Here is a 13,589-nt window from a genome sequence, read left to right as displayed (position 1 = left end):
TAGTCGCAGTTGTGTACAATTGATCAGGAAGACTAACTGGATAGTACTTACTGGAATTGATATTAAAGAAGACTCTTAAATGAGACAACACATTCGTTTTTGTACCTACCTCAGCTTTGGATACAATTATTTTATACAGGAAGCACATGATTTATCCTAAACTTTACTCTGGGATTAAGAATCACCTGGCAGGACTGCTGTTGCACAGATAACTTTTTGCATTTTTTCACAACAAGTATTTGCTTGATTTGTTTATATGCAAATAAATTACTTCCAGAACATGAATTTCAAAAGAGAGATTACCTGGGTCAATTTGAAACATATTTAGTAATTGCTGGTGTGCAACTCTAATTGGCATCTTTCATCCTCAGTAACAGAAGTTAATCCTGTTGCATTGTGAGGAATAAATAAGAATAGAAACTTTAATTTCTAAGACTAGCTAATCCAACTGGATTCACTCATCAATCAGTTCTGCTGGCTGGGAAGGTACAGATTCATCATAAGCTGTCTGTTGTTGAGTGAATTCATAATAATTTGAATTCCAGACACATCATTCTGCCGAGTCCTTGAAATGAGATCATTGTAAATCTCTGTGTGCTCTAGTAACACTTTTGTTCTGTGCAGACAAACCCAAATTTTGGTCCATTATATGACTTCTGGTTTATAGAAAGGAATCTTAATAGAACAATCTCCACACCCTGAAGGAATTCTATAGGATTGTCCTCTTTTGTTAATAATCTATTTCCATTTAAGATACTAATTTTATAAGCTGGTGTAGCAGTATCTCCAGGGAAACAAGCTGATCCACTGTTTTTTATAGTTTCAGTATGTTTCATTAATTCCATTGCTTAAGGTTTTTGCTGGCCACTAGTAAAGGCCAGGAAAGATGATCCTTTCTGTATTTCATTTGGATTTACATTGCTCTGAAACAGCAAAGATAGATGAAGGACATAGTTTATGTTTTATTGTAAGATGCTGAAAACTCTCTTGTGACCATAGAAGATAAATGAAATAAATGAAATGGAACTTTTTTCATTTACTGTTCATTGGGCAGGGTCTCTGCAGGGAAGGTCTATCTAAACAGTCACTGCCTGTTAAATGCAGCTTTGAACTGAAAAAAAAACATTATTTTCCTAACAATATGTGAAATAGTATCTATAATATGTTTTTCGTTGAACAAACAAGAAGTAATATAAGTTGACCTCATGAAAAGATAAGTCTGTGCTTAAAGCTGTTTGTAGGCTTCTGATTACAGGTGTAAGCAACTGCTGAATGTGCTGTACTGTGCCCTCTGTTCTTGACCTGTGCCCTCTGTCTTTGACCTCTTGGACATGCAAAAAAAATGAAAGACGGGTGGGAAATGAAGTACTTAAAAAGGGAATGTAGTAATTCTATCTAGAAGAACACAAAAAAACTGCCACCCAGAACTACAGAAGTGGTTTAGCAATACCTGATCAAGCATCTAGTATTCATAGTCTTTCTTATTTTTGAGGAAGTTACGGAAATGTGCACACTGACTACAAGGGGTTACCTCTGAGATAGCATTCTTTATGCTTGACTTACTTTCAGTTTTGTATCCTAGTAAAGGAGTGGAAAACCCAGTAAAATACCCCATAGGAAGTATATTTATAGCTCTTGCAGTCATATAAAGTACTGCTTATTCTGTAGGTTTATTAGTTTTTATTATAGTAAATGTTTTTCTTAATCTAGACAGAATCATTATCTTACTAGTACTTTGCAGAAAGGTATGACAACACATACCTTTCTGCAAAAGAAAGGTATGTGTTGATTTTTATTTTTTTTTTAAGTAGGTGAGGGTTCTAAATTTACTGCTGGGTGGGAAATGAAGTACTTAAAAAGGGAATGTATTAATTTTTCTATCTAGAAGAACAGAAAAAACTGCCACCCACAACTACAGAAGTGGTTTAGCAATACCTGATCAAGCATCTAGTATTCATAGTCTTTCTTATTTTTGAGGAAGTTACGGAAATGTGCACACTGACTACAAGGGGTTACCTCTGAGATAGCATTCTTTATGCTTGACTTACTTTCAGTTTTGTATCCTAGTAAAGGAGTGGAAAACCCAGTAAAATACCCCATAGGAAGTATATTTATAGCTCTTGCAGTCATATAAAGTACTGCTTATTCTGTAGGTTTATTAGTTTTTATTATAGTAAATGTTTTTCTTAATCTAGACAGAATCATTATCTTACCAGTACTTTGCAGAAAGGTATGACAACACATACCTTTCTGCAAAAGAAAGGTATGTGTTGATTTTTATTTTTTTTTTAAGTAGGTGAGGGTTCTAAATTTACTGCTAAAGCTATCAAATGGGCACAATTTTGGTGCTGAAGAGATCGAAGTAAAACCATAATTCTATCTCCTCACCAGCACCTCTCAGCCAAGGTTCCATGTTTGCCAGACATATCCCCCAACCTTACAGGTGTAGTGGTGCTGCACATGACTGGAGCAGCTGCTGCCTTGGCTGAGCTGGGCTGAGTAGATTTGAGCTGAGCAGCTTGGCTTTTTTAAAATATATATATTTATATGCACAGGGCTGTTTTGGAATCACAGAAATTGTATTCTGGCAACTGAAGCCTTTGAAAATTCTGTATAGTAGATGAACTGTAGAAAAGCCCGATGCACACTAACACCATTGTTCTAAAAGACATTTTGCTTAGTTTAAAAGGGGAGAAAAATGAGGCAACCAACAACCTGTCAGAGGAAATAGGAGGAAATCAGGGTGCTTTCTTTATATTATAATATAGTGCAGTTAGAATATTTCCCAAGGAAGCCACAATTGGAGATTCAGTCTTAAGTCCCAGGAGAAAATCCCAATGACTCTAATTTTCAAATTAATGGCAATAATGGATCATCTTCCTAGGTAAAATTCTTGTTATTCTTGATTTCTAGTTTAGAAATTACATTAAAACTGTAGAATAAATAAGCAGGGAAAATTTTATTTCATCCCCTTAGATATATATATTTTTAAAAATCAATGAAATCGTGGCTTGGCTATGGAATAAGCATTATTCAGAAACAGTCAATGTCTTTGTGGTTCTTTTTCCTGAAATTGTTTAGGATAAATTTTTAGTCTTTCTAGAAGAAAACGCTTTCAAACCAAACTATTAAATAGGTAAAAAACTATTATTACTAAATATATAGCTTTACATATAAAAATGTTGATCATATTTATACATAGCAGTACTCAGACTATGTCAGGAATTCAAAGCTGTGCTCTTACGTGCTGTCTGAAGCCAAGAGGGAGAGAGTCATGGGTTTAAGTTTACACCGACATCACTGTTTTTCAGAATACTTTCTTGAGGTTCACAGTTCATCTCACTGGAAAAGGATAGCTAAGATGGGTTATATGGTTTTGGCCTTAGAAGGGGCTGGTAAAGGAATGCTTAGATCACAAACTTGAATGCAAATATCTACAAATGGGTAAGGTGGTGGTAACCTATAGTAATCTGTCCTCAGCCCTGTGAGCATTTTAATGTGTCTGCATCATTGAGCTCTCCAACAAAACTGCTGAAAAGTACTATTGCTTTTTGAATGTCATTATTTTAAAGTATTTTAAATGATCTTGTGCTATTGTTCTGAACCATACTGTAAACACTTATATAGTCTGTACTCTGGAAACAGAGTAAAGAAAATGTATTTACATTGCCATTTTTCATCTTTACCAGGAAACCCGCTTGGATGACAATCATCATGTTGCAGTGGCGCTTGGGAAACAGGAGGGATTTGTACAGAAGGATTCTGATGTAAGGAATTGTGAAGTAGTGTCATCTCTTGCTGATCACTTGAACATAAACTTACACTGCAGCTAAAAGTGTGTCATCTCATACACAAGACCAAGAAGAAGGCTTATCTTAGGCGTGGTATTAACCAGAACCAAGCAGTGTTACTGAAATGTTTCCTGTAGTTCTGTTATGCCTGTTTCAGGAAAGGTCTGTGAAGGAGAAATAGTTTCAGAGGACAGCAGCAGATAATGACAAGTCTGTAATGCATGTATTTAATGTGTTCATTCAAGAGAAGATGAAGTGATTTTTGTCACGGCCTGCTAGTACTTATGTGGGAAAGATGGTTTTCACAGAGGGAAATGGAAACAGTGAGCCAATCTGGACTGCTAAACTTGTGTGACACCTCACCAAGTTGATTATAGTGGGGGACTGTCATTGCGTGTATCCCAGAGCAGATCCATCGCTCAAACACCATTATGACAAGATAACCCTTGAGACAAGCAGCAACAACCAACAGATGGGAAGAACAGCAGTGTTAGTCTTCATTCCATGTGGTGTCTCTGTAGAGAGAAAGAGAAAAACTACTTAAAATATTTTCATGACTTTCTGTGTAATTTAAAACATACCTCAGTCATGAAAATAGCAATAAAAGTCAAATTTAAGGGACAGGCAGATTGGCAAGTTGTAGCCAAAACAGCCAGACAGTCAACAAATGAGAGTGTGACAAATTGCCAGATTTTTCTCTTCCATTGTAGTTGCTCACAAGAAAATTGGTTAGTTGTTTTCTGTTATTTAGATACAAAGATTCTACCAGGAACTAGAAAAAAAAAAATTAGTATAGAAATGGATAAAAGCACGGAAGTGGTAATGAACACTATCTATCATGGTAACAGAGTCTATGTTTGTGCATAAGAAAGGGATGCAGACCTTTTAACTAGTATTGGTTAGATTGAGAAAAAGAGGTATTGAACTCCCTTTGAGGATATACTGTGATAAATTAGTGGACAATTTTTTTTTTTAAGAAATTATGGGCATTTTTTTTAGCAGGACATACTTAAGTTCCTGGTGGGGTTGCACATTATCCTTCTGACAGGAATACTGATAATTCTTGGTCTGAGGTTAAAAGAAGGTGGCTGTTAGTTCAAAAGACAATTACCTAAGCATTCTGCAAGAATGCAGGAGTTCTACGTATTGACCTTCACCATCATGGTTACTTACCTTAAACGTACCATAGAAAAAATAGTCATGAGGTTATGATGAAAAAGTCTTTGACTTGAGAGTCTCAAAGGCTTACTTGTCCACTGACTAAATTTATGATGGCCCAAATTTCATTACTTCAGTTCAATGAAGAAAGGTCACTTTAAGCAGAACAAGAGAGCATTCTGACACTCCCCAGTAAGGAAATTAAGTGAAAATTTATGTACTGTTGTATTGTGCCTTTTTAGGCCTCCTTCTAACAGGAACATGATAAAAATGAAAGTTGCCTTCTCTCTTTTTAGAAGAACCATAAAAATTATTCTATTTATTGCTAGGTGTGTTGAAAGAAAAAGTTGTTCATTCTAGCTTAACATGTGTATAAATATTACCCAGATGTTTTAGGATGTCAGTGTTTGTGTCTGTTGCCTCTACAATTGCAGAAGTAATTCATTATGGGCTGCTTGCAAAACATCTATTTTCAGCTTTCTTCACAAAAGGATGGCATGTACCTACAATTCCCAGGAAAGACTAATTGTTATGTCAATGTACTGTAATTAAAAATCTCTGGTGTCAAGAATTTCCTTAAAATGCTAGTGACTGCTAAATGCTTGAGGAAACAGAATGTTTATCTGGGCTCTTAGCCTAGATCTAGACATTTACCTGAGGCTAGTCTCAATAAAAGATGGCTGCATTTAAAATTCTTTATAAATCCTGTGTAGGATATAGTGTCTTCTGTCTGTTGCTTGCTGTACTTCATAAAAGTTGTGATGCATTCAGTCAGGACACACTTCCTTCAGATAAGCACGTGCTGAAGTTCAGACTACATCTGTTAACAGCTGCTGAGCTGAGAGGCTTGGTTCATATTTGGTATTCATCTGTAATGTCACTTGCATGGGTCTAGGCACCATTCCTGCAGCTTTACCAAAATGTCAGAAGAGCAGAAATGTCTCACCACCATGTCACTTGTGTAAGGACGTAAAGTGAGAGGCAGCTCAATCTTTTTTGCTTTCAGTCTGCATTGACAGCTAAGAGTTCTTCTGTGTTGTTACAACAAGCACAAACCATTTTGTTGTCTCTGCATTTATTTTTAACAGTAGCCTATTGTTCAAATACTGAAGTGGAGAATTTTTGCTTTTTGCCTATTTACTGACCTACCTTCACCGATGTGACAGAAGGGGATAACAAAATCCTCAAAATTGACCTTGGACTGAGTCACCTCCAGCACTTGGATGTAAGCAAGGAAGGGTCTACAAGGCACAGTTATGAACAAGTTCCCCAACTCTCCTCCTGAAACTCAAAGTGCTGGAGTGCCTCTGAGGTTCCTGTATACCAGTGCACCCAGGATGAAGAATAAACATGACGAGTCACAGATCTGTCTGTGGCTGCAGGGTTCCAACAGCATGAGGTAGTGGAGTTCAGGATCCTAAGGCAGTGAGGATGACACACAACCCTTAACATGAGAGCAAACTTTTTCCTCCTCGAATGACAAAGAGGGGTCCTGTGGGATAAGGCATCAGAGGAAAGCTGAGCCCAAGAAAGCTGCTTAACATTCAAGGATCATCTCCTCCACTCTCAAGAGAGTTCTATCTCACTGCATATGAAGTCAGGCAAAAAGGCCAGGAGGTCTGCATGGATGAACAGGGAGCTCCTGGCCAAATGTGGACATAGAAAGGGAAGCATACAGAGGGTGGGAGCAAGGATGGGTAACATGAGAAGAAACCAGAAATACTATCTGAGCATCCAAGGATGAAGTTTAAATTCTATTTGGGCTTTAGCTTTTTAATCTGACCAGGGATACTTCTGTAAGTGCAAAGAAGCCAAGGGGGAAGGGTTTTACTCAATAAGACAAATGTTGAAAGAGGCTGAGGTGCTGAATGCCACCTTTGCATCAGTATTTAGTAGCAAGGCTGGATGTCAGGAATCCCAGGTTGCAGGGATGAAAGAGGAAGGAGCAAGGAAGATGCGTCCTTGGAGGAAAAGGATTAGGTCAGGGAATGCTTGAGCAAACTGGATGGGTGTAAGTCAGTAATATTTATGGGATACAGCTGGTATTGCAAGGCCCCTCTCAATAATCTTTTGTTGATCATGGGGACTGGGAGAAGTGCCTGAAGACTGGAAGAAAACATGGAGGAAAGAGGACCCAGGCAATTACAGGTCTGACAGCTTCACTGTGATTGCTGGAAAGGCGGTAGAACAGCTAGTGCTGAACACCAGTCCTGAACACCATTTCCAGGCACAGCAAGAACAAAGAAATCATCAGGACTAGTCAGCCTACCTTTGCCCAGAGAAAATCATGCTCAACCAACTTGGTAAATTTCTGCCATGAAATGACTGGCCTGGTAGATGAGGTTAGAGCAGTGGTTAATTATCTACCTGTATTTCACTACCTTCTGTCTCTGGCACTGTGTCTCATAAGATCCTCCTAGAAAAATAGTGGGAGCTGGGTAAGCAGACAGTGAGGTGTATTGGAAACTGGCTGAACGTTTGGGCCCAGGCTGTGGTGATGGAGGTGCAAAGTCTGGTTGGTGGCCAGTTACCAGTGCTGTGCCCCAGGGGTCAGTACTGGGTCCAGTCCTATGTACGATTTTCTTTAATGAACTGGATGATGGTGCAGTGCACCCTCAGCAGGTTTGCTGGTGACACCAAACTGGGAGGAGTGGCTGATACACCAGAGGGCTGTAGTGCCACACAGAGAGACCCTGACAGTCTCATCAAAAATGAGTCAGTTTGCCTGGTGTACTGCGTGACACCACTGCAGAGGAGCCCTACAGAATTTTATGAAATATTAAACATTAAGAATAGGTCACTCCAGCAAATGCCCATTTAAAAGAATCAGCTTTATTTATGTTTGATTCATGCAGGCTGTACTATCTGCCCTGCTGTCTACATACAATTACATTTGGAGATGGCATACAGCAGGCTGCATAGTAGTGTGCTCAAAAGAAAAAAAAAAATACCCGAATTTTTTTCTTCTTTGAAATGTGATTTTTTTTTACTTGGAGTGACGAACCAAACATGGAGAGTGTGACACCATCACCTCTAATATCTCAGTCCACATTTAATTGGTTTTAACATGGGGAATTGCCGGTTGATTGTGACCACTTTAAGTGGTCACACTTAAGTGTTTAAGTAGCACTTGAGTCTGAGAGAAGCATGCAAAACATGACTGCTGGTATAAAATGAGTGCAAGCAGGCACACCTAGTGGAATAAATCCTCACACAATTGTCTCAAATAGTGGTACCTGCTGAAGAATGAAGTACAATTTGTTTGATGGTACTCTTCCTCTTCTTTACTGGACTTAAACAGTCTTTATGTCATGCTTACAGCATTCTGTAGCCTTTGTTCCATCAGTTTTGTGAAGTGTGTTTCAACAAAAAGCTTGATTTTTCTGTGTGGCCTGTTACATGCTTCTAATAGTTACTGCATAGCCTAAATGAAGGGGAAGTGACATCAGTTTCAAATATAGACTGTCTTCTTTCTTCTTCAGTAAGCAATGTGTAGTTTAAATGTGACTGAGAATTTTAAAGGAAGAAAATTGATATTTATTGATTAATGTTATGCTAATATCTGTTTTCTTTAGGTCCATTCCCTGGAGCCTAACCAACCGCAATTTACAGTATTGACTTTTGAAGATTTAGTTGCATCTGGTATTCCTGTCGCACCTGAGGATTCTGCATATTGGGACAATTTTTGTTCAAAGCAGGAGGGTCCAGTGAAACAGAGTTCACATTCAAGATAAGACTGTGTATAAGAAAGAGAAACTTGTCAAAGTTCTTATGCTGTTACCCTGATTAATTTGAAGTATGGGAATAAGTGCACATATGTAAATGAAATGTACCTTTCCCTATTTAAGCTGACAACCTGATTTTCATGACGCTGCATTGGAATTGTAAGGAAGACATGTTTCCTTACTGAAGGAATTCTGAATGAGAAGCCTAAATCAGCCTTTTTGCATCTCCTCACCTGTGGTTCTTACATTTCAGTAGTTATCCAGGCTAGGAGCAGAAAGCAGTTGTACAATAATGTTGTTTATTAGTGAATAAGTGTTTAGTATATAAAAATGAATTTATGGTGAAGCTTAAATTATGATACTGCTTTTTTTCTTACAAAAATTATTCATTTATTCTCAGATGGACAAATTAAAAAAATTATACAAATTCTTATGCTGTACAGCACTTGGTCTTTGTGTAATGCCAGGCTGAAAAGGTCTGTAGTAGTCTTGGAGCTACATGTGTGCAAAAATAGTATGAGACAGGGAATTACCTTGCAAATATTTCATAGTCTTTTCACTTCTTATCTTTGTTAATTAAAGCTTCCTGTACGCAACTCAGTATTTGTCTTTTAACAGTTCTTTTTTTTATTTTTTTCTTCAGCAATAGATGCAAGCCAAGCAGCAGTTCAGTTTTCCTAGGTTTGCATTTGCATCAGTCATGAGGGGAGCCGAAAGAAAAACAGAAAGCTATTTACTTTTTTCCAAATAGTCTTGTAACATCTGATGACACAACATTTTACTGTCCTAATATCAAATCAAGTTTTCTGGAGATCTGTAGATCTCAAGTGCACATCTAGAATATTTTGTCTTCTTTTTCAAAATTAATCCTGTTTTGTGCCATTACTTCTCAATCTTCTTTCTAGAAATCATAGATGCAATGTGGTCCATCTAAATTTAAGAAAACGCTGAACAGAATGATCTTTGCACAAAGATAATTACCTTCTGTCCTACAGTTAAACATAGATTTTCATTGAATTTGGGGTTGTGTACAACTAGTTTGCACCCTGTATTCTGGTGTACACCATGAAAAGGAGAATCTGGTTGTAGAGTAACCACTGAATCTATGCCTTATTACAAAGATGAAGAAAATTTTGTGAGAGAGGATGATTGTTACAACTATTATACGAGCATTTGGAGTTCTGAACTCCACTGAATAATTCTGAATTCAAACATGCTGCTAAACTCTCCTGCTTCCATTGCTGATTAATTTTTTTCCATTTCTGTGAGTCTTTCATCCTGCATGCCAATCATAGTTTTTCATGTTTTGCTTTTTGTTCCCCTCCAAAACTGCAAATCAGTGAAGCAATGACTCTTCCCTCCAGTCTCCACAGGGGCTAAATTAGATGTTCAGTAACTTCAAATCTGAAGTTTAACAAAATACAGAATACTTTATATACAAATTCCAAGTAATGTATTCCAGATTTTTAGTCTTTTAGAAATATGAAATTCAACTTGCAATAAATAATTTGCAATCCACAGAGGTTCAGTGTATGCCAGTCAGTAACTCGACCCATCAATTGCAGCTTTGCCAGGCAGTTTGAAGTTGCCAATTTTTTTGCTAGGACAATGAATCAAACTGCAAATATGGGATGAGCTGAATAGAAGAATTTCCGATCTAGATTTCTGAGGATAAGAGAATTAATTTCATATTAGAGATTAGTTATTTTTGTATGAAAGCAGTGTCTCAAACCAGAAATTTTCTTTCATTGGAAAGAGTTTTAAAAGTATTAATGAAATTATTTATATTCTTGTGCTTGCATGTAAGTAGAGGAGAAGCCAATTTTGTTAAATTAGAAAATTGTGCTTGGTTTTCTTGCAAGAAATATGATAGTTTTCAAGACTGTGTCTAATTAGAAAGAGTTTGTTTTGGTTAGTTTTCTGTGAAGTAAAATCTTAGTTCAGAGTGGTTCATAAAGAATTTTCTAGAAGACTGCAGTTTTTCACAATGTGATTTTTTCTGTGTCTTTTAATTTACACTGAACTCTTTGAAAAATAAGGTTAATCTCTTTTTTAATTTTAATAGCAATAAGGGTGGGTGATGGTAATGCCTTTTGGAGAGCCACTTGAGCCAGGTTGTTTCATGTCAGTGCAAATGGACACGATTGTTATACTTGCTTTTACCTCAGTGGGAAAGAGCAGCTTGATCGTTATGGAGTTTTTGACTAAAAGCATGCTAATAAAAGGCCAGCAGGACATTCTGACTCCTTAGGAATGTGAATGATCCTTCTTGAAGTCAGAAGTAAGTTTTTCTGGATATCTGTGCTGTGGAGGCACATACTGAAATAAGTTGTCAGTGTGTACAAATAAATTATAATTTAATTTCACAGTAAAAAAGATAAATTTCTTTTTTAATTCACCCTCACACTTTTTGCTGATAAAAATATAATTGAGCCTTTTCTCCACACAAGGCCACAACACTGACTTACTTGCATTTCTACAGAATAGAGTCCTAATGGCCACAGAGTCCTTCTGCCATCTGAGAACAGCTCCAGCTTCCCTCGCTAGGTCAAGTTGTTGGCCCAGTCCAGAGCAGGTGAGCTGACCTTTGCTGTCTCCCATCATTCTTCTGTCCCATTTACATCTAAAAGCCTCAGGGCCTTTCATTTCCTTCTCCAGAGCTCCATTCCTTCATCTGTTTTGTTTTCTGCGTAATGTCCTTAACATAGCTGTACCACATGCCTGTGAGGGTAAGGAGCTGTAAAAACACAAGCTCTGCTGTGCATGAGCCTTTCCCAGCAGTGGCTGCAGCTGGGTAGACTTTTTCCCTATGGAACAGCATTGACCTGTCCTCCTGTTTCTCAAATTCTCAGATTTCAGTCTTAGATTAGATCTTAGGCTGTCCTAGGTGGCATATCAACACAGTGTTTCTGAGAAGTATTGATGAAGTCTCCCAACCAAAAAATAAATTTTAAAAGTTTTGGTCTTCAGTGAAAAGATTGTTAAAAGTGAATAGATGTGTTTTAATTTGGACTTGTTCAAAATTTTTTGTATCTTACATCAAAAATGGTTGAATGGATTAGGAACTTGAGGGGGTAAAACTGGGTTCAGGGCAGTTATTAACTCTGTGACAAGAGACGGGTGCCATTTGATGTGAAAATCTGTAACTGAAAAGTGGACCATGTGAGTTCACTCAGTCTGTAAACTTACACAAGATGTAGACTGTTACTATCTCTTGGGATCAAGGCCCCTGATGTTAATCAAGTATGCTCATCTTAGACAAGAAATCAGAGATGTATCAACAGAAGTAAGGTTGTTGTATGTGTGCTCTGGGAAACATCCAGGCCACAGCTCAGCCTTAAACAACTGTCTTTACCCAAGACACTGTAAGATGATTTGCAAAAAAGTTGAAAAGATGGTTATGCAAGTCAGCATAGAATGCCCTTTGTTGGAGCTTTACAAGATTATAGTGCTACATTCCACAAAGAAGATAAGTGGTTCTCAGCAGAATTGATGCAACCATGTCTAAAACAGCAATTGAGACTGTCAGCCTTAACTGCTGCCTAATTCTGCAGGTGAGCTTCATTATCCTCCAGAATTCAGTTAGTTTTGATTACTTCACTCTTTGTAGAAAATGTAAGCATGAAAATAAATTCTGAATTTTCAAGGGAGACAGCATTTGAAATAAGGAGGTTTTTTTTTTAAAAAGTCATTTTCTGTAATATGTTATTTTCTTGCTTTGCACATGCAGATCTTTATGGCCAGACTCTGTATATGAATCCTGTTTCTTCTAAGATTGGGTATATTTTCTTTACTGCAAGAAAATATGGACTATTTTGTGTTTGTGTTGTTGATTTGTGGTTATTTTATATTGCTATTACTTAGAATGAGACACAGGTAAGATTATTGAAACACTTGTCTAGCACTCCTTTGGTATCTTGGAAACAAATTGTGGGACCATGAAACTGTACACTCTTAATGACATCCTTTGGATAAATCATGAAGCCATGGTCTGGACCAGTTCTCCACTACTTAGCTTTTTCCAATTTTAATTTTATAATGTGCAACCTAGTTTCTGAGAAATAGGACATAATATTGGTGCATTCCGTGCTGGAGTGTTTCTCATCTTGTGGTCGAAACTGGCATACTGTGAAGTTTAACACTCTTAGGAAGATGCACATTTTCAAATACAAGATTACAGTGCTGCCCAGTGTTGCTTAAAATGAAATTTCTGAAGATTTGTTTTTTAATTAGGACATGGAACACAAATGTTTTTTAGGCTGTAGTAGGAGCTTCTTCACACAGAAAAAAGTTATTTTACTTGCACAAGACTTTTCTTTAAAACATGTGGAAACCTGTTTTATATGTATAAGTGATTTAAACAGTAAGGAAATGGGTATTTCAATTGAAATGCATCTTCTGTTTTCCAACACCTTTTAGAGTACTTCAGAGGTTTGCCAGGATGCTTGCCAGATATGTCCTCGGGATTTAGTGATGCCTTTTGACATTTGGGGCAGGAGCACCAAGGTTCCCAGCATAACCAAGATGGAATGCCAGACCAATAGACAATGCCAGAACTTGGAAGGACTTAAGGAGCTTTGATAATAGTAACATTATACTTATAAATGGCAAAGCTCTGAAGGGATTGTATGAGTTTTCTTGAGGTTCATACTTTAAAGTTGTATAAATGTCTCACTTTGGACTTGGTAATTACCTTATAAACATAGGCATGTAAGTCCAAAAGGATATTCCACAGGAGCACTGAGATTTTCATTGCAAAGTTGTGCAAAGTTGCCCCTTTTTTGTTAAAACATCTGAGTAGACAGGTGTCTCATTTCTGTCCTGTTTCTGTGTGTGTTGGTGTTTCTCGTGCTGTGCCCTTGGTACCATAGGACCTCTAACACACCCACCTGAGGCACTTTTGCTGCAACAACTT

General features: G+C 37.4%; 1 protein-coding gene across 1 annotated transcript in view; it reads left to right on the top strand.

Annotated features, from left to right (window-relative positions):
- Nucleotides 1-10,645, top strand: part of AASDHPPT (aminoadipate-semialdehyde dehydrogenase-phosphopantetheinyl transferase) — a 29,349-nt gene extending 18,704 nt beyond the window's left edge. Inside the window, exons 5-6 of the mRNA XM_039718710.1 lie at nt 3,690-3,767; nt 8,525-10,645. Coding sequence (XP_039574644.1) covers nt 3,690-3,767; nt 8,525-8,683 — 237 coding nt within the window. The 3' untranslated portion in view covers nt 8,684-10,645. The remainder of the gene's footprint in view (nt 1-3,689; nt 3,768-8,524) is intronic.
- Nucleotides 10,646-13,589: the final 2,944 nt, after the last annotated feature.

This window comes from Passer montanus, unplaced genomic scaffold (assembly GCF_014805655.1).
Source record: "Passer montanus isolate IOZ18808 unplaced genomic scaffold, ASM1480565v1 scaffold4, whole genome shotgun sequence".
Taxonomy (NCBI): Eukaryota; Metazoa; Chordata; class Aves; order Passeriformes; family Passeridae; genus Passer; species Passer montanus.
The sequence above is the reverse complement of the archived record's forward strand: the minus strand, read 5'-3'. Positions and strand labels throughout refer to the sequence as shown.